At 44.0% G+C, this 21,853-nt stretch overlaps 1 protein-coding gene across 2 annotated transcripts; it reads right to left on the bottom strand.

The window, feature by feature from the left end:
- Positions 1–1,642: 1,642 nt before the first annotated feature.
- On the bottom strand, positions 1,643–20,498 carry LOC138953101 (splicing factor 3B subunit 2-like). 2 transcript variants are annotated; one of them, XM_070324885.1, is made up of 15 exons: positions 20,360–20,498; positions 20,062–20,182; positions 16,905–17,032; positions 16,335–16,453; positions 15,761–15,866; positions 15,476–15,559; positions 15,124–15,198; positions 14,471–14,623; positions 13,916–14,065; positions 12,427–12,516; positions 11,607–11,714; positions 5,460–5,552; positions 5,087–5,220; positions 4,347–4,545; positions 1,643–3,632 (listed from the first exon to the last, which is right to left on the bottom strand). In XM_070324885.1, exons 2-15 carry the CDS (start codon positions 20,177–20,179, stop codon positions 3,567–3,569), a joined length of 1,623 nt encoding a protein of 540 aa, XP_070180986.1. In that variant the 5' UTR covers positions 20,180–20,182; positions 20,360–20,498; the 3' UTR covers positions 1,643–3,566. The 2 variants fall into 2 exon arrangements, with proteins under 2 accessions (XP_070180986.1, XP_070180987.1); XM_070324886.1 differs by lacking the exons at positions 20,062–20,182; positions 20,360–20,498 and adding an exon at positions 18,829–19,624.
- Positions 20,499–21,853: the final 1,355 nt, after the last annotated feature.

Raw genomic sequence — 21,853 nt, 5'->3', positions numbered from 1 at the left:
TAAAACGCCTAACCTTATGCATCAACTGCAAGCCAACAGAATGTGTCTAGTATCCATTTGTTTTGGGTTTAGAGTCCAAAAAACCAAAGTCAGTGCTCGTATCTACGATGGATATTGGCAGTGTCGGCACAGCACAAAGATATCTGCCTGTGTATGTGTGTATTTGACCAAGTGGATACTGATACACGCACATTTTCAGACAGTTATCTTTGCTCTGTACGGACACTGTTAATATTATATGGATAGCAAAACATGTGCGGAATGGATACTGATAAGGTATTTGCCAGTACATGTGCGTACCTATCCACGTATCCACTTGGTCGCGAGTTTGTATTGAAACATTATCTAAGTACATGTATTTTTTATGGTGTCAGCATGGAGGAAGAATGCGTGTCTTTAAATTCATGTAGCTTGTTTTGGGTGATGTATCGTAATCCTGTTCACATCCTTGAAGCGCCAGCGAAGAGGAAATATATTTCCACGAGTATTCAATCGTACTGATCAACACCCTTTTCCAATCAAAGTTTAACCATATATTTCAGTATTCTACTGTTCGAACCCTTTATGTGCCGAGGCGAGACGCCGGCTGAGAGAGAAAGAAGGCCCATATGAGATAACGATACCATGAGGCAATAGACGATTTTCAGAAATAACCCCCGTCGGGTTTGTATGGGCTGTGGAAGAGTGAATACCCTTGCTTTTCCTCGGCCAAATAAATTCACACGTCCTCATGTCCACGTGTTTCTGACACACCCCTCGCTGGTAATCGGCCCCTCTGATGTTTGTCCTGAGTAAAAGCAAGGGTATTACCTCTTTCACAACTAACACAAACCCAATATTTTTTTTTTTTGAATTCGTCTATTTCAAAATGCAACTCAAACTGGGTTGCTTCCGGTATTCTCCCATGAGTACAGTTGTACATGTACCGGCGACCAAAGAACCACCTTGGAATCAGCTGAAAGTGTCCCTACGTAGCAGGTGGCCCGATTGGTCTCGATACACTTGAACCTGTGATCGCTATTGGAAAGTAAAGTACATGTACATAGAAAAAAATCTGGTCTGGGATCCTTCGAAGTGGTTTGATAGACTGCAATAGGCAAACAGAACAGAAAATGTCTTCTCTTTGGAGGTGTTCTCTTATTAGAGGCGCCTCACATAGCAGGTACCGCTGTACACACAAAAATGCATAATGTTCCTAACTTGACCACGCCAGACACCGAATGGTGTGTGCCTTAACCCTCGTTCAGTTCATTCTGTTCACTTGTATTTGTTCTTTGGCCTATGTATGGTTACCACAATAAATGTTCACTCTATACTCAGTTGTTGGTGTGTGTGTGTGTGTGTGTGTGTGTATATATATGTGTGTGTGTGTGTGCATGTGTGTGTGTGTCCACGCATGTTGTGATAGCATGAATTTTGAAAATTCAAGTAGTTATAAGTGTATTCTATTTCTCTTGCTTGGCTGCTAAGACAGTCACAGCTCAACAACTTGTGGGGAAACCTGCAATAATGGTGCCCTTTTCACTAATCATTCATTCAGTGTAGTGATCTCCATGTGTGTTTCTCTAAAAAACACACACACACTGTAACACACAAACACACACACACGAACACACAATGTCACACACAAAAAAAAGATATCTCATCTTACAATCATTTAATTTCACTCGTTTTCTGACATAAAGAAGAATGACAAAAACACATTCGTAATCAAGAACATGCGTTTTTCCCGTGAACGCATCAACATTTCAATAAAAGGGAAAGAAATAAAGCTCAAAATGATTTAATCCATGAATTGTCACACAGTGAATTCTGAACTTAAAACTGTTTTACTTTTCAATTGGACATAACATGAAGATTAGCACAGTAGTCACTGTCTAAGATAATCCTTTGAAACGGAGCATAAACAATATTTAACTTAACAATCTCCCCAAATAAAGTTTCTACCATAGATACTCAAAAATCCACTTTGCAGACCTGCCTACCCCAAAAATTACAAGGAGTAATGAGCCTAGCCAAAAAGAGTAATCTGGTGGTAGAAAGAGTAGTTTTTCGTTGCCAAAAGTAACGGCCATCGGTGGGTGTGACTAAAAGGAGAACCCAAATAAAGAATTTGACACTGCCTTGCCTGTAGACATCCTCATTTTTCTCCCAACGGAGAAATAGTTGTTCATAAAGTCTTGCATGACACAAACATTCCTCTGCACACTTTCTGTTCATATTCAGTTGCTTTGCAAAAATAAAATGTCATTGATTTTATCAAATTGTGAAGTCAGTCAAAAACGACCCTAGAACACCGCTCTGGGAAACTACACTGATTGGAACGATCTAGGATGATGTGGCTGTTTGTCCTGATATGCTTCACAGTCATTCTTTCCTCCGTGTGCACATGAAAAATCACTGTGGCAAAGCGAACACAACACGTGGCTTGGTCCTTTCGATAGAGGTGTTTGCCGTAGCTAGCCACTCTCGGTAACAGTGACTCAACCGCAGGACTCCGGGACGTTCGCAAGAACCCAGTCCTCCACGGAAGAAGAAGAAGAAGGTCTTAGGCATGGCCAAAATTCTGAGTAGCTAGTTTTGTACTTCTGTTGAGCGGCTTTCTTCCTTTTCGCTGATATCAGACCACCACTGTAAAACAGTTTCCTTGTCAGACTCTGACTGAGACTCTTCGTCCGTCTCATGCGGATTTTTCGCGCGTCACTTCATTGCACAGCAAAAGACGTCGTCTACCTTGCTTGCATATAATGTGAACAGACCGAAAATGCGCATGTGCGCTCGCAAAGCTCGGCGAGAGCAAAAATACGGATCGGATTTATATCGGGACGAAATGTGAAAAATCGTACTTTCGGTTTCTTGAAAATCGTATTTCTATCGCGGAAAGCGTGGTGGCGTAGTTTGGAATAAAATTCGTAGTAAATTACGCCCAAAAAAAGGGTAGGCAGGTCTGACTTTGGCGAGTGATATTCAATGTATTAAAATCGAAACAAAGATCCTATGTAAATTTTGCATGTACCCAAAACCAACAAAGACCAACATTTGTTTAGCCTGTGCATCACTCACTTGCATATTCTTATTTGTTTATTTTTTACATCTAGAAAAGACAATCACTTTGCAACTTAATCTGACAACTTGCACATGTATGGTAAGCAATCCCTCCTTACTGTGCAAATTTCTCCCAACCATGGAATGCTCATTTGAAACTGTTCACACTTTTGAGGATGAAAGTCATTTGTTCACGTCAATGCTTGTTATTCTCGAAGGTGCCCGGAGACTGGTTCCCCATAACTCTCACTTACTCTATTACACATGCGGTATGCATTTAGATCGCTTTCTTCCCCTTGTTTATCATATGTTCACACTTTACTCCTAATGTAAATGCTACTTACTCACTGGGCAGTCTTTATGGAACAGAATCTGAGATGATTTAATAAAAGGCTGAAACTTGGGCGCCAATGCAACACTATCAGTACTGATTTTCGTAAATGACGGTTCAATTGCACAAGAATCCTTCTTCAACCCTGACAAAACATTTATAATAGACAACAAATTGGGGTAAAAAAAAGTTAGAACTTGAAATCCTTGTATCTCTTTGATGTTTTTCCACTGTCTGCCTGTTGCTTCTTCCGTTTCTGTAACAAAGGGAGAAAACCGTCACAAGTGTGTGGACATGACCAAAGACACGAACGTGTTCAATCAAGAACACTCAGACAAAACAAAAATATATGTTGGTTTAGGGTAACGTGACCAAAAGATAATGTCGGTAGGTCGGCTTTTAAAATTTTTTTTTTTAAAGGTGATTTTAAAGGATGTTACTTCCCTTAGTCTGAGAGTAAAATGGTAAGGGACTCAGAAGAATCCTCTCATCCTGTTCTCCAATGCACACAAACCTGCTGATTTCTGTAATTTCTCCAAAACCTTACCCACACGAAATAATGCCTTTCTAGACTGACACTGAAGTTAGAGGATTCTGGTATACCTTCTTGATCTAATAAATACAGGATAGGTCTATGACAAATGTATGTATTCTGTCCCCTTACATCCATTGTAACACAACATTGTCAAAAGCCACATAATTGCTCTTTCAGACTTGCTGCCCTTTAAAATAAAATCTCAAGTTCAATGAACAAGAAGAGTTAAAGTCTCAATACAGGAACAAAATTTAAACACTTATTGTTTTTCTTCACCAGCGTTCGATGGCTATGTCTCTCTAAGCCCGAGGCCTGCTGACGATATAAACTGGTAAGTTCGACACAGGTCTTCGAATTTGCACTGCAACATTCTCTTTGAAAAGAACAAAAAATCGCACCACACAACACAATATCCCTTCCCCCAAAAAAACTTACCCCGGTCAGGTCGTAAATGTGAGCAGAGCCCATCATAGCCTGGCCGACGGCCGTCTTTTTCTCCGGCAGGACGGTGTAGAGGGCGGGCGTGTCTCCTCCCTGGTCCATGTCGTCCTCGATACGTCGTTTTCGCAGCTCAATCATGTCCGGCGTCTCCACTCCCACTGGTATTGACGTCAGGCCGCTGGGCGTCACAAGGCTGAGTAATCGGTAAAGAAGGAGAACATTAACATTTTGTGCATGGTAGCCATTCTTGTTTCTCTATTTTCATTCCTCTGAAGATGGCATATGGCTGCCTATAAGGTAGGGGTGATTGAAAATGGCCATGCTTGTTATCTTCCCATTTAAATGACAGTCACCTCCTCTGTACCAAGTGGTCTTGTGAATGTTTAGCACGGGTACACTCAACAACAACTTCATATTCATACTTGTTCCCTTTCTATTAACTTACAACAGAAACTTGTAATTTGCAAATAACTTTAAATTTACGTGAAACACATGATGCTTACATGCATAGCGTAACAAATTTTCCTGACAGCTGAAGAAAGCAGCAGGCAGTAAGGATAGAAAGCAGGGGCTGCCAGTTTTTGCCAAGCAGACGGCATTGACTAAATTGAGTAAATCTTTTCACTGTTCAAAAGATTGCCTCCTTGTAACCTACCATGTTCATCTGTCTACACCATATGTAAGCACCCATCCATGCATCCACTGACAGACAGACAGACAGACAGTTCACTAACCCCTCAGCAGGAGTGACCAGTCCAGTGTCATCAGGCTCCTCATCATCCTCTTCTTCCGATTCCTCTTCTGACTCTGATTCTGACTCCAGCTCTCCCCAGTGAGACTTGTCAAGCTCTTCCTCCTCTGCTGCTTCCTGCACAGACAACAAAATACACACTGTGTTATAAAATACTTTTCTTGTCAGGAATTTTCTGTGTGATTCTCTTACTGGAGGAAAAAAAAAAAAAAGCATTGACGCATCCAGCCACACACATACACACACACACATGCAGAAACACACACACGCACACACACATACACATGCATACACAGCTCTAATGACTGTAAAAAACAGATTCAGCAAAACGAACGCACTGATACAATCACGCTTACCTGTAAATCAGCACCTCTTGTGTACAGAGGTTTTCCGTTTTCATCCACCGGGGGTTTGCCCCAACCTCCGGCATGGTAGCCAAATGAACAGCCCTGCAAAACATGAAAAACTGCACTGAAATGTGAGTCATATGAAGAGAAACAGTTTCACGAAAAGTAGCCAAATGAAAAAGCCCTGCTAAACTGTACTGAAACGTTAAGCCAAATGCACAAAGACACGCACTTTTATGAAAACTAGCCAAATGAAAAAGCCTTCCAAAACTTTGTACTGAAACATTAAGTCACAGCACGGACACTTTTTCATGAAGAGTAGCCAAATGTATAAGTCGTGCTAAACATGGTACCTTGCACTGAAATCGAAAATTTTAAAAATAAATTTTGATTTGATTAATATACTTACCCAACTCACATATAGCATTAACCTTCTGGTTTAAGTGCCGAGACGCTGAACTACGCTTCACCCCTTAAGGGGAAGTAACCCTAAAAAAAGAACAGCCCTGACCCTATAAGCTGGGTCACAGGTCAAGGCCATACCGTCACGTGACTGACCACGCGAGACCGCCGCCATATTGGAATACTTCACTCGAAACGAAGCAAAACATTCATTTTTAGGGTAAATTAAAGCGGGGTAGGCGGGAGGGTATTAACGATGTGAGTCGGGTAAGTATATTAATCAAATCAAAATTTATTTTTAAAATTTTCTATTAAATTACATAACTTATCCCGACTCACATATAGCAGATTGCTAATGTAGGTGGTGGGAAAGAAACTCACTCTACAAGCTGGAGAGAACCTGCCCTGCGGCTACCATAGCCGGTAGGGTGCTGGTCCCGTCCTGACGAGTACTTGCGATGTCACGCAAGTAGAATTTATAAACACATCCTCGGATCTCCAGTAGGCAGAATCCAAAACTTCTGCCAGCCTTCCAGACTTGAGAACAGCAACCGAGGAGGCCCAGGCTCTGGTTTCATGAGTCTTAGCAGACAACAGGGGAAGAACTGACTGCCCCCCCCCCCCCCCCCCCCCCGCCCCCCGCCCCCCCCCTTTTTCCTTCTTGCCACCAGATGTACGCTTGTCTGATCAGAGTAGATACCCATCTGGCCAGGGTGACCCTAGACAGGTCCCTGCTCCGGGCTGTATTGATTGATATGAAAAGGAGTCTCTGATCTTTTGAACAAATAGGAGCCGTACGAGACAGATAGCTGCTGATTGCTCTGACAGGACAGTTTAAGATATCTGGGTCCCCTGGTGCTAAAATTGTGGATAGCGGTGGGATTTTGATTAAGGGTGAAGGCTGGTCTGGCCTTTGATTCTTGGCTAGAAAATCTGGTCGGAAACGAAGTCTGACAGAGCCGTCCCTTTCAAACGAGATGTCTTTAGCGTGACCAGATAAAGCATGAATCTCGCTGCTTCTTCTAGCAGTGGCAAGTAACGTAAGAAAAAGCGTTTTACGGGTCAGATTGTGGAGACTTGCTGCATGCAAAGGTTCAAAATCCCGTGACCTGAGAAACTCGAGAACCAGAAACAGATCCCAAGCTGGGACTGGTGACCTAGTCTTCGCAAAGCCTAAGGACGCACCCCTGAGGACGCTCGCTATGACACCACTAAGCGAAATTGCGCGGCCCAACTGCCTGAGTGTAGAAGAAATTGCAGATCTCCTGACCTTCAGAGAAGAAGGTGATCGGCCCTGTGATGCCAACCAGGACAAGTGATTGGCCACCTGCATGGAACGGGGGGAAGTGGAATTCACTCCGTTGTCTGTGCACCACTTGGACCAGGCTGCCCAATGCGAGGCATAAACAGAGCTTGTGGACTGTCTGTGAGCCTTTTGCACTAAGTCGAGGGTCCTGTCCGATGCACCTGCACGGCGCAGAGAGATCCTCACAGTCTCCAGCCATGAAGGCGTAGAGACTGCGGGTTGTCGTGCAGGACGCCCGTGCATGGCTGAAGTAGTTCCCCTTTCCGAAGATTTAGCGGAATGGGTGGACCTACTGCGAGACGGAGTAGGTCCGGGAACCAGTGCTGAGAGGGCCACATCGGTGCCACCAGAATGAGAGACGGGCGTTCCATCTCCACCTTTCTGAGCACCTTGCCTAGGAGTTTGACAGGTGGGAAGGCGTAGGCCGCCAGTTCCGACCAGTCTATCTCCAGCGCGTTTGTTTTCCAGGCTTCCGGGTCCGGAAAAGGGGAAACGAACACAGGAAGTCTTCTTGAGAATCTTGTGGTGAACAAGTCGACAAGCGGCTTGTCCATCTGGACCCACAGACGTTGTAGGGCCTGGTGAGTGATCGTCCACTCTGTGTGGATGACGCTGGACGAGCGGCTGAGAGAGTCTGCCAGGACATTGAGAGATCCTGGCAGAAACTTGGCCGAAAGAATGATATGATGCTGCTGGCACCACACCAGAATTTGACAAGTCCTGAGAGACAACGAGTGGGAACGTGAGCCGCCCTGTCTGTTCACGTAAGCGGCTACTGTAGTGTTGTCCGTGTGTAACCTCACGTGCTTTCCCATCACAGTGGGAAGAAAGCTCTGAAGGGCAAGGAATACGGCCTCCAGCTCTAGCCTGTTGATGTGCAACAGCGATTGTGTCGCTGACCACACACCCGAGGCCGTCAGGTGGGCTAGGTGAGCGCCCCAGCCCACCATGGAGGCGTCTGTGAACATGTCCTGGTCCGGCGGAGGTAGGACAATGGGGACGCCGAGAAAGAACTGGGCCTGAAGCCATTGTTCTGTGGTCTGCCTGATCCAGCCTTGAATAGGGACGGAGACGTCCCAACCCTGAGAGGCTGCTTCCCATACTGAGCCGAAGGCTGCCTGAAAAGGCCTCTTGAACACTCTCCCCAGGGGAACGAGTGTAACCATCGACTCCATCTGGCCTAAAGCTGAGGCCAGAGTCCTGACTGGGGCCTGCTTCTGAGATCTCAGAGATGTTAGGAGGGTCTGAAGCCTGTCGACTCTCCTGGGAGAAGGTCTGACCGTCCAGGCCACGGTATCGAAAATCATACCTAGATACGTGAACGTCTGTGAAGGAGTCAACTCCGACTTGTCCTGATTGACACAGAAACCTAGGTCTGCTGACTGACTCAAGACAAACTGTGTGTGAAGACTGCAAGTCAGTCGATCTTGGTGCAGAATTACCCAATCGTCCAGATATGCACGGAGGCGAATGCCTTTCTGTCTGACGAGAGAGCACAGCTGACGAGTGACCATTGTGAATATCCAGGGCGCCAGAGACAACCCGAAGGGAAGGGCTCTGAATTGAAAAGCCTTCTCTACCCACCGGAATCTGAGCCACTTCCGGTCCGAGGGGTGGATCAGAACAGGAAAGTAGGCATCTGTTAGGTCGATGGACGTTGCCCAATCGGATGGCCTGAGAGACTCCCTGATAGAGGTTGGAGTTTCCATTGTGAACTTTATTTCTCTGAGGTACCTGTTGAGAGGTGACAGATCTAGAACAGGCCTCCAACCCCCTGAGTTCTTCGGGACTACGGAAAGTCTGCCATAAAAGCCCGGAGACCGGAGGTCCAAAACCTCCTCTATTGCTTCCTTTACAAGGAGAGAGGCGATTTTCGACTGGATCGTCGCCTTTGCCTCTGATCTTGTTGGAAACCTGAATGCCGGAGCTACTCTGGTTAGGGGAGCTTTTTCCCTTTTCCAGAGTAGACGGAACCCCGAACGCACTATCCCTACAATCCACTGACTGTCTACGCGCTGTATCCAGCAGGGAAGAGCCCGGGAGGGGCCACCCGCCACCGAAGGGGTGGGGGTTGTAGGGATGAGTGGTTCGGGGGGGCATCATTGGGGGTTGGGCTTACGCCCATTCCCCCTGGAGTTCCTGAACGATGGTTTCCGCTTAGGATAAGGGGCGCCCCTGCCCCTTCCCCTAGACGAAGACTGAGACTGCTGGGTGTTGTGGCCGTGGTTAGCTGCCGAGAACAAAGCCTTAGGCTGACCCTGCTGCTTTGCTTGTGGCTTAGCGAAGCCATGTTGTGCTAACCGAGCAATCGCCAAATCTTTGGCGTTCTATGTTTGCTTGTCTAGGGCGTCAAGGGAGGGCTGCCCGAGAAGGGCTCCCTCAGTGAACAGAAAAGACTTAAGAGCATCCAAAGTTGCTTTCTCCTGAATCCTTGAGCCCGACAGAAAAGAGTCCCTGCGTGTAAACACGGCATGGGAGTAAAGGAAAACCTGCGCGCAAGGGCAGAGACACTAGCCTGTGGAAGTTGGTCAGTGGCAAGCCAAGGCTTAGCAGTGTCTGGCGCCTGACCATGAGCAGAGAGGAGAGGCACCGTGCCGACAGGCAGGGAGCTCGCCGTGCCTGGAACTCTTGCTAAAAGTTTAGAAAGCTCATAAGCCACTGAAGGAGATTCAGAGAACTGAAAACCTTCAGCTGCTGTTGGTGCTGGGCGGAAGTCGCCCACCGCTGATGGTGGGGGTAAGACAAGTCCAGCCGATGAAACAACGCCGTCATGAAAATATTTGTAAGCCACCTGTGCTGCAATAGCTAAGGTTGGCTTCAGCTTTGACGGTAAGTGGAACTCAGCGTCGTCCTCATTGAATGAGAGATGATCGTCGAGCTCCGAATCCGCTTCCGTATGTGTCGAAAAGTCCGCGTGACTCACAGAGTCTTGGACGTGATCAACCGGAAGTGAGGCTGACTGCAAACCGGAAGTAGAACTTCGGTGCAGAGCCTGCATGGAGACAACTTCCTGCCCAGGCGGAAGTGGTGACACAAGCACAGCAACGGGGGAAGTCGTAGACTGCCCGTGTGCACTTAGGTCTCCAAATCGATGTAACATCGATTGCATTCCCGCGTCAACATCCCGTGAGCTCCGCTTCGTGTGAGTCGTATGCCCCGGGTACGTCGAACTTTCACTCCCTGACCTATGTAGAGGCGGGGGAGCTACTAGTTGCGGTCTATGCGGAACGCTTTCGCAAAAGAGCCTGGCTACCGGCGAACCCAACATACCTGAGGAGAGTGACTTCTGTACAGAAGCTACAGAGTCCCGAGGGACCATCTCTCCGTAGCTGGCGTAAGCCAGTTCGCCTGCTCGCACGTCTGCAGACGTGATCGTGGCTGAGGGTGGAATCCTTACGCGAGACAGGGAGGAAACATCGCCAACCCCCTTCGGGAGGGAACGCAACTCGTCACGTGTGGCTTGTATGTCCGCGGCAAGCTTCTGCTGCTGCGAGAACATAGCATTCATTTGCGTGGAAAAATAGGAAAAGAGAGAGGAGATGTCTTGCTAATCGCTGCTCATTTTTGGTTTGGCTGAAGAAGCCTTACCCTTACCTTTAACTTCTTTAAGTACAGGCATGAGAGGACTTGAATTATCAGAAATATTGACAGAGAACGAAGTCTGAGTTAAAGGGTCTAACACAGTAACTGTTGCCGCTTTAGGTTTGTCTTTTTTCTGAACGCTAGCAGGGGGAGAATCAGCAACTAACAGTCTAGTAGTAGGCTTCTTCTTCTCCTTGTCCGCCATGTTGGAAACAACTCAGTCTGAGAGCAGAACAACAAACAACAAGGCTGGCGGACACAAGGCAAAGTCTGAGTAAAACGAAAACAAAGAACGACCTCACCAATACAGCATAAGAAGCAGAGAACTGTGAAGAATGACCGGGATAACTGCCAACCAGGCAGCAGGCTGTAAAGCCAATAGCGTAGCTCAAGAGACAACGTCTTAGCGATAAGACCGCTGAGGTAAGAGTGAAGTATTCCAATATGGCGGCGGCGGTCTCGCGTGGTCAATCACGTGACGGTATGGCCTTGACCTGTGACCCAGCTTATAGGGTCAGGGCTGTTCTTTTTTAGGGTTACTTCCCCTTAAGGGGTGAACCGTAGTTCAGCGTCTCTGCACTTAAACCAAAAGGTTAATGCTATATGTGAGTCGGGATAAGTTATGTAATTTAATTTAGGTCACACGCACAAAGAGTGGCACTGTCATCAAATGTTTTGGCTGCATTTATCACCTGTTACAATCAATAGCCAAATGGGTTTGTTGTTTGTTCCCATCACCATGCCTTCTCTCTTTCTTACACTTTTTGCTGTGTAAACTAATTTGAAGACACGCAGGCCTGTCTTACAACATAAAGCATGCTTTGTGAAGTGAGAGAAACAAATTTCTACCTCCATAATTTTCTTACCTCAGGAATGGCGGCATTAAGACCAGGAATTTTAAGGTTAGGGTAGGAGGGTGGAGGTCCGTAACGCTGCATAGCAATCAACCAGGGGGGAGGTATCCGCTCTGCATTCTGTAAGAAACATTACACAGTTATACCAACGCTGTCATTATACGAATATGAAAATGAGAACAAAACACTGTCATCCTAATTTAGGAATATAAGCATGTTCATTCTCTCACATGCATCCGATGCATTTCAGGATTCCAAACAAAACAAACATGAGAAAATTATAAAGGAAAATAACACAAATGCACAAAGTGAAACAGTACAATTTCAAAAAGAAAGTCCACAACAGATGGTGGTTAAGATATGAGGAAAATAATCATTGGCAATCTACAAATCACTTACTAAAAAATCTCTTTGTCAAGCGCACATTGCTTACAAAAGCCTTCAACTGGTAAACACAGCGAGTTTTATCCCATCATTTACAAAAGAAAATAGACCCCCCAAATGAACAATGCTGAATAACTGCAGGCAGAGAATAAACAGGGCGCAGTGGCGTGGTGGCAAGACGTCGGCCTCCTAATCAGAAGGTCGTGAGTTCGAATCCCGGTCGCTGCCGTTTGGTGGGTTAAAAGTGCAGACCTGCTAGTGACTCAACCCCCTTCGAGTGTGTATTGTAAGCACAAGACCAAGTGCGCACAGAAAAGATCCTGTAATCCATGTCAGAGTTCGGTGGGTTATAGAAACACGAAAATACCCAGCATGCCAACTCAAGCACCATTAATAGTCAGAATGTTGACCCTGGGCGTCTAATGGAAGAAGAAGAACAAACACTTACAGCACCAACAGGCATACCAAGGGCCACTCTCAAATCGTCTGTCAGGTTACCCGGTTTCTTCTCCTTCAGCCGTGTCTCAAACTCTTTGGACTGAAACAAACAATGCATGCACATTATTGGACTGAAACAAACAATGCAAGCACATTATTGGACTGAAAAAACCCAATGCATACACATTATTTTCTTCCCATACACATGAGGGAAAACTGTATGCACATTTAGTGTTTATTTGTGTTTAGTGTTTATTTGTGTTTAATATAATCTACCTAAATCATACATCTGGAAATACAAACAGATTTCTTATGACCAATTCAGCATTGCTATGGGACCACAACCAACCAAACAGTACAGTGCAGACTTTGGTCATCACAGGGTCTTTGTTAAAAATGTAATGAACGTTTCAACCTGATATGTGCCTGCAAAGGCAATTTTTAACACGGTGAGCGAAAAGACACTTACCGTATTTGACGGACTACAAGCCGTGACTTTTTTTTTTAAATCGCATTGCGGCTTATAAAAAGATGCGGCTAAAACGTTACCTGAACTTGAATAGCATTTACCTAATGAAACAAACTCACCTAAACTTGAATACCATTCACCCAATGAACTAAACTGCCATTAAGGAGACCATCAAATCACTCAACGCCGTGCTAGCGATTATTCCGGGCGGGACTACCAAGTTCCTACAACCCCTCGACATCACAGTGAACCGTTCCTTCAAAACACACATGCGCCTGCTGTGGGAGCAATGGATGTCGGAGGGATCGCACTCATTCACCAACACTGGGCGAATGCGGCGTGCTACGATTTCGCGTGTCTGTCAATGGGTCGTGGATGCGTGGCAACGTCTTCCCACACGAGTGATCATTCGACTTCTTCAGTTCTGGATGAAGCGATCATGTCGCTGTTTGTGTCCGACAGCAAGGAAAGTGACTTTTCTGGCTTCTCCGCAGCAGAATCTGATGGTTCCGACCAGGCTGACTGAACGGTGGACACCTTTGTACATGTGTGTGTTAGTTACAAATTGTGTGTGTGATATCTTTCTTCAAACTTTTTCACTTTTCTTCTTTGTTTCACTTGTTTATTCTCGGAGCCGATTTCGCCAAATACCGTACTTTTGTTTGCCTGGTTGTTTTCATTGATTGACACGATCTGATTATATTTTTTTCGACGGCGGCTAATATAGTGACACGCCTATACGTGGCTCGTCCCAATTTTTTTTTTTTTAAGTAGGGGGTGCGGCTTATAAAACGGTGCGTCTTGTAATCCGTCAAATACGGTAACTGTACAAATTCCTCAGATTTAGGATCCTTGGGCATTCAGGATATGCATATAATAATGTGACAGTTTTTTCCTATCCCACAGGTTCAAAATATATCCTAACAAGCAATGCATATGTGGACATAGCATTAAAGCACACACCAACGACTTCAGTTTTCATTATAAATATAAACACTCTAGACAAGAACATCCAAAGTGAACAATTTACCTCATAGTAGAGGTCGCCATGAATGGTCATCTTGGGCTTGGTCTGGAACCTGAAGAAGGCGTCGTGCAGTTTCTGGTAGTCGATGTCGATCTTGCCCAGCTTGGGACGCACCTTTTCCCTCATCTTAGCTTTCAGGTTCTTCGCCTCCTCCTGTATGAGAAGGTCATTCAGTCATTTTCACAGTCCTGTCAAGTTTCTCGCATGAACATTTGGCTTGCTTTCTACCTGGGCAAAGTCAGCTGCTATACAGGACTGCAGTGCTCATTGGAGACAGGTATTGTGCATGCACAAGTCGGCATGTCCATACACTTATGTGATCTGCACAAGTGTTTGGATGTGTATTTTGTGCACCCCCCTCACCCCAATAAAAGAAAACCAACCAGATAATTGTACAAGCAACAACAAAAAAATTAATCAAATAAATGGTGTAAATACACTACCCAAAATACAAACACTTTTCCACAGTTTGTTATACTCCTCCCCCCCCCCCCCCCCCCTTTGCTATAAAAACAAACCTTTAACACATATTTAGCACTCTTCCTCCTGTCAACCCACCTTTTCTTGTAAAGCAGCCCGCATGTCCTCAATACCAGTGGCACGGATGAAGTCGGGCAGCTCAAAGGGAGCCTTTTCAATACCACGCTTCCCCTGGAGGTATTTACGCTTGTACGACCAGTGGCGTGGCACCGGAACTGTGTTGCGAGTGGCCTGAACATTCACAACAAGCACGTTACTACACAATGGATATCACTCAGAGAGTTGAGGTACTTCCTTACATAAAATTCAAGAGGTAAGATATGTCAAAGATATTTCTTATATAAACTTCAAGAGGCAACTTATGTCTGACAACATTTTTAAGGCACTGGGACAGATTTTTGGCTACAAGATGGTCCCTGCAATGATAACAGCATGTCAGGTAGCATTCAGCAGATTATGGGACACTGTAAAAGTCTACAGTGTGTACACATGTACAGTTTGTGAAAGTCTACCGTATGTTTCTCTGTGCTATTGTATTTCATCCCTTTTAACCATTTTACTTTTCATTTTGAACCTACACAGGTAGAGTCGAACCTGCCCTGGCGACCACCTCTCGAAAACAACAATCTGCCCATAACGACCACTTTTGTATTGTCCCTTGGGTGGTTGCTACAGACAGGTTTGACTGTACTTCACACCTTATACAAAGATTCATATGAAAAGCTACATACCTTGAGATGCACCAGCAAACGTGGATCCTTGGCTGTGACATCATGCATCTCAACAACGTCCGGCCTCGTCACCAACTACAGTCACACACACACACACAGAAAACCATTTAATGTATCACCGGTTAATCAATGAGATATGTTACAACAATCAGTTCACAAAAACATGTAGGATGAAAAAGAACTCTGATAAAAAGCAACCAACAACACACACACACAAACAGCACGGACACACACACTCATGTGCTCACATACACATGCAGACACTTACACATGCACACAGACATGCCCGTATACAGGCACACGCACATATGAAGACTAACATACAAGCACACCTTCAGAAACACTGGCTCACCTGTTTGAGCTGTGCAACGCTGAGTCGAGTCAACTTTTTCAGCTTTTTCTTAGAGATTTTATTGGCATCATCCTCATCCTTGTTCTGCAACAGGGAACAAAGGGTAAGTTCTACTACAAATATTACAAGACCCCTCCAAAAACAAGAACCTTAACGAATGGAACGTTTAACAAAATACAACACAGAATGTTGATAAGTACCTCATTCTGCAGGCCTTTAAAGTGAACAAACAACACAAATAACTTACAATAATAATGTCTAGTCGACATGTGGTGCTTTGTATACCTTGTGTGTGCGTGAATGTGGAGGTGGACTCTTGGACGTCTTTTTGTTATTGGAATTATGATAGTTGGGGTCTGATGGATCCAGCTCCAACTGCTCCTGCACATACCTGCAAACACCACACAGGAATCAAACATCACAATTTCCATGTATTTGCTACAGGATGCAAGGAAACCGCTGTTTGCTGCCCAGAAATATTTGTATCCAAAGCATTACCTTGACATAAATTGACAACTTACAGTGTGCCCTTGATGCATAAATGAATACACTTTACACACACACATTTTCTTTTTCTTCTTTTTCTGTTGTTGTTTATTGAATGGTTTGTTGCCCGTTCAAGCAAGTTACCCAGGATGTCAGCCGACGTCCTACAGGTAGTGAAAGGGTTAAGCCTCCATTTTTAGACTTCCTATTTTTAAGGACTTTACGCTCTCAGCTGTTCAGATCAGAAAATCAGAGAACAACAGTTTCTCTACAAATTTCAGTGAAACAACTAGACAACACAGCTCAGTGCAACAATAATAGCATAATAAAATCCAAGCAGTGAAAAAGATGGCAAGAAAAATCAAACACTCACTCAATCTGAACATCTTCTTCCGGATTCTTCTCAGGCTCCTTGTTTTGCTGTGCCTGTTTCTGCTGCTCCTGGCGGTTCTTCTTGGCCTTCTTCTTCTTTTTCTTCTTCTTGCTTTTAGACTGTGACAGACAAAAAGCTTCACAGTTGGGTAAGACAAACACGGGAGAGGTTGCTGCTGAAAGTGGCAAGCACATGAAGTCATTCATGCAAAACGCTGCACTACAGTGAAAGTTTCATTTGTAGTTCTCTTTACAACATGATTTGTCCCAGATAAAAGTTACAGACTCCTGCTGCGAATCACAGCGAAACTTGCTGAAGGGTGAAACAGCTTTTTCAGGACTTACTCTAAATCAGTTAACTTTACTTCCGTGCAAAATGTACATGTAACGTGACTAAATGAGATTTGAGTACTAAGCTGTATTTTCTGTATGCCATGTAATTTAATTGACTGTTATTTACATTGTGTGACGATCCAAAATAAAATGTTCTGTTTGTATCAATCAGACAATATATTTGTATTGCATTGTACCGTGTGTGTATGACTATGACTGGAAGCATGACAAAAATCACCTCTTTGCCAGCAGGTTTGACCGGAGTTTCCTTTTCCCCTTCTTCCTCTTCCATGACAGCATCATCCTCCCCTGGGAAATCCTCGTCTTCCTCTTCCACCTCTACTTCTCGGCTTTTCCTCTGACTCTCTGCAAAAGAATTGAACACAAATTTGAGTTTCAAAAGCACTGAGGAGTACAACAGTGTACATTGTTAATTTGTACCACTAAACGTCCTTGAGGACCTATAAACCTCCTTCCTCTGCAGAAAGAAAGAAAGACATCATTTAGGTACAGGCAGGTCAAAATTGAAATTTATTTTAAATTGAATTAAATGATACAATTATGAAAGAGGGCAGAAATACAAACACAACAAAAAAAACCATTTCTTTCTATCTTTACTAGAACCAGAGATACATACCTTTAAATACGGTACATATTCAGCCGTTTTGGGCCGTTTTTGGCAAATTTCACTACAAGCTGATTTTGAGAAGCTGTAAGATGCCTTCATTTCCATAGAACATGTTCAAATTAACACAATCTGTTGCATTGTTTATGTACATTAACCCTATTTTTTTTTAGGCCATGAAACCGATACGTTTGTGCACAGACATGACCCAAAATTAGCCGTTCGTGCAAATTTCAGCCGCGGCCGAAAGAGGGATTGTGTGTGTAAACTTCAAGTGGCTGTAGAACGTACAATTATTGTTCAATGTACAAAATTCCAAGTGTTCTGTGAATGTCTTTTGGAGATCTTTTAAATGACATGCAACATTATAACATTCCTATACATAAAAAAAAAATGTTTTACCCCCCCCCCCCCCCCTTCAATATGCCAGAAACGCTTGTCAAAGAGCAGGAAATTCCGGTGAAGCATCCGTGGAAAATAAAGTACAAGAATTGTCAGTGTGGGTGGAAAATGTACAATATGTGTGTGTGTGTGTGTGTGTGTGAAGTGTACACTGTGTGTGTGTCGGTGTGAAGTGTACAATGTGTGTCAGTGCGGGTGTGAAGTGTACACTATGTGTGTGTGTGTGAAGTGTACACTATGTGTGTGTGTGTGTTGTCAGAGTGTGTGTGAAGTGTACAATATGTGTCTGTGTGTGGGAGAAGTGTACAATGTGTGTGTTTGTGTGTGGGTGAAGTGTACAATGTGTGTGTCTGAGTGTGGGTGTGAAGTGTACAATAATATGTGTGTCTGTGTGTGGGTGAAGTGTACAATCGTAACAATGTGTGTGTCTGAGTGTGGGTGTGAAGTGTACAATAATATGTGTGTCTGAGTGTGGGTGTGAAGTGTACAATGTGTGTGTCTGAGTGTGGGTGTGAAGTGTACAATGTGTGTCTGTGTGTGTTGCCAGTGTGGGTGTGAATTGTACAATATGAAATAATTAAAAAATAATTAAAAAAAAACTTGTTTGGAAGCTGATAATATATCTATAGGCCATTTACCTTTATGGCTGTGAACATTTATTTTAACACTACTAACAATAACAGATAAAAATTGATTATTTGGGAGTAAAAAAAAGTAAACAAGGATTTAAACTTCACTTGTGCTGATTTATAAATTCTATTTGATGCAATAACATTTTCCTATTTTGCGGATTACCTCCCTTGAAAAGTTGTTTGTGCAACTTTGACAACACATATCTGATTAAGAGCCGAAAATCGAACGCTAAAATTAAATCAGCAGTAACCTGAACTACTTATTTACGAGTCTGATATGGTACGATCCTTGTATTTATCGATTAAAACATGTAGTGAACTTTTTCATCGGACTCGTCACTTCGCTGGTTTCCATTTTCACAACATTTCAAAGGCAGAGTGCATCGGCGCGCTGATTGCGAAAAGTACACAATTTCCTGTGAAATTATTGCTGTCACAGTTTATATATAACCTTCTAACAACATTTACAGCAAAAATACATCCAAGTATGTTCGTTTATTTACCAAAATCGCGTCTAATCCGACTCCAAATGTCGGCAGAGCCGGTGCTGACATTCGTCGCCATCTTGACACAGATTGTGAAGAACAACCAATGGGTGTGCTCGTTTGAAACAAAAGCTACAACTCCCTTTTGACGTCACGAGAATACCGCTTAGACCATTAGAAAGAGCGAAAATCAAAGTTTACAAAAAGTATAGGCTTTGAATGTTTATTTCTGCGTTTTTTGGTCGAAAATGACTCCTGAAATCGTTTTTTTGCGATTTGTACCCTTTATTTGGTTTAAATACAGGCAAACTTGGTATCATTTGGAAGGGAACTTTCTGAACTCTCTTTCTGTGCTATTTTTAGATGTGTAAATTCAATGGGGAGCTGTAGCCAGAAGCGAGAACACACCGTGTGTTTTTCGCGTCACGAAGCAAGCGGCGCTCGCGGAGAGAAATATACCACCAAGCGTTTTTTTTAAAAACCGTCAAAAATCACTCATTCAACACACAACAAAAAGAAATACATCATTGGAAAGAATTAAACTTCATCTTTATTGCGGTACACATCATGTGGTAGTGCATGCACAAACAGAGTCATACTATTTGTATGAAGACAACTGAAAATCAACTGTTGAAGCTCTTGTCTTACAGTTCAAGAAACAGCCTGCCTGTACCTACATCATTGCATTGAAAATCTGTTATCTTGTTTCTGCCGCCCCCCCCCCCCCCCTCCTTTCCTTTAATCAGAACAAATTGCCAAGAAGCAGTGGGCTAAAGAATAGCCCGAGTGTAAACCAAAACACGTCCCCAACCAACGTCGCTGAAGAGTAGAATGACTACAAACATGGCGGCGAGAGCACGCGTGAGCATAGCATGCTGGGAGGTAGCCTTGACCTGACGTTGTCATGTGACCGTCAAGGCCGTTCTATTTTTAGGGTTACTTCCCCACCTTACCAGGGTGAGCGTAGTTTTCAGCGTCCTAGCACTAAACTGAAGTAAATTGCTCAATGTGAATTGGGATAAGATATGTAATTTAATCAACCGTTTCTGTCAGGTTTTTTTAAACGTTGCTGCATCAGTGATACACCATATTCAACAATTGACCCCTAAAATCTATTTGGGTTTTGCAAAAACTCTTCTGCATTACTCATCCCCTTTTTTCCACTTTTCTATCTTCATTTATTTGTTACATGTACTTGGAAATAACCCCAAGGTGGGATTTAACTTTATCAAAAGTTTCAGTTAAACTCACGTTGTGGTGTTGAAGATGGTGGAACTTGCTGCTGCTGCTGCTGTTGTTGTTCCATCATCATACGTTTCTGCTGCTCAGAGCGCTGGGCCTCCAACAGGGCTAGCTGCTGCTGCTGCATCAACTGTAAAAAGAAATAAAACACTTGTCAGCATCACTGTCATGATTTTAAATGTATATGTCTTTGCCTCTTTTTGATGTTTCAGTTAACATAATTGCTTGTGTAATTGTCTGGTCAAAATACAAATTTTACATCAAAATGTTAACCGTTTCTTATGGATTTACTTATCTCTCAAACTACCTGATAAACAACATCCTGTTTACATCAAACATGCGTTCTTTTCTTTTCACAAAGTTCTTCATCATTTTGCACACAACTCTCTCCGTGTGGCTGTGCTACACGTACGTATGCGACCATGCGCTTCCGCTGAGCTTACTTCCGGATTCCTCTTTTCACCGCGTGCAACAGAAACGAAGCACGGGATTGGCCCATTCATAAACCCGGTTGTACCTGAGACGAGTTGCCCAGAGCGGTTCGCCACGGGTCGCCCGCAGTGCGAATGACAGAATCAGAATCAGAATCAGAATCAGAATTTATTGTCATTAAAGCACATAGCCTATTGACACATACAAGATACATAAGTACAGGAAAAACAGCAATATAACATAACATACATGTAATACAAACATGTAATACAAAACCAAGTGGAACAGGGAGTGAACAAAGAGGACCTGAAGATGAGCATAAGTTATTGAGGACAGTCGGAAGACGCATTGCATCTGCGTAGTTGAAAACAATCGTACATATATTTTGCCAATTGCCTTTGGATGTCGCTGTCAGTAAACAAAGAACTGACTCTTATTTCATCACTGCCGGTGGAAGTATTCGATAATAACTGTTGCCTGAGATGAGCATACATCAGTCAAGTTGTACACGCATCAAGGAAGTGAAGTTCATCCTCCACCACTCCACAGTTTCTGCATAGTCTTTCCTCCCTTGGTGTTCCCGTGTATCTGCCCTTTTCGACTGATTTCTGTTCATTACACACACACACACACACACACACACACACACACACACACACACACACACACTACTGCCGCCACACACTCTGATTGACCATGACATTGAATGCAGGGCCGGACTAGGTAAGTACTAGCCTGAGGGGGAGGGGGGGTTACAGATGGGGGTCCAGGGGGCGAAGCCCCTTGGTGGGGGTTGTAAGGGGGCTTCGCCCCCTTGAAGCTGAACGTGTTTTTTTTTACATTTAGTCAAGTTTTGACTAACTGTTTTAACGTAGAGGGGGGAATCGAGACGGTTCCATGTCACTTCAGCGCCAGCACTTCAGCACCAGAAATTCAGCGCCATACACTTCAGCGCGAGGATACTTCAGCGCCGTACACTTCAGCGTTGGGACTTTTCAGCACCGTACCTTTCAGCGTGGCGAAATTTTAGCGCCGTACATTGTAGCGCTGTACATTATAGCGCTAGAGGAAGACAGAGAAAGAGAGAGAGAGAGAGAGAGAGAGAGAGAGAGAGAGAGAGAGAGTGTGTGTGTGTGCGTGTGTGTGTGTGTCACAGTGTGTGGGTGTTTGTGTGTGTGTGTGTAAAAGTGTCTGCGAAACTGCAAAACTGAGTGACTAATAGGCTTGATTGAGTTTATCCCACAAAAATCTATTCTTTACCTTTATTTCTCAATAAAGCGTATGAATTAAAATGTCCATTTAAATCACTAAAATCAGTAAAATGTCATTAAATGAATTCGATTGCAATGTGCCCATAATGAATAGCTGG

The sequence above is a fragment of the Littorina saxatilis genome, linkage group LG17 (assembly GCF_037325665.1).
Source record: "Littorina saxatilis isolate snail1 linkage group LG17, US_GU_Lsax_2.0, whole genome shotgun sequence".
NCBI lineage: Eukaryota > Metazoa > Mollusca > Gastropoda > Littorinimorpha > Littorinidae > Littorina > Littorina saxatilis.
This window is presented reverse-complemented; position numbering and strand designations above follow the sequence as displayed.

What these genes read in the sequence shown, in the direction of transcription:
- LOC138953101 (XM_070324885.1), bottom strand. Translation starts at nt 20,179, where the DNA reads ATGCAGCAGCAGCAGCTAGCCCTGTTGGAGGCCCAGCGCTCTGAGCAG. An exon ending in CACATTCACGCACACACAAG is followed by an intron (nt 15,560 to 15,760) that starts GTATACAAAGCA and finishes TCCCTGTTGCAG; the next exon opens with AACAAGGATGAGGATGATGC. An exon ending in GCGTTGCACAGCTCAAACAG is followed by an intron (nt 15,199 to 15,475) that starts GTGAGCCAGTGT and finishes GTGTGACTGTAG; the next exon opens with TTGGTGACGAGGCCGGACGT.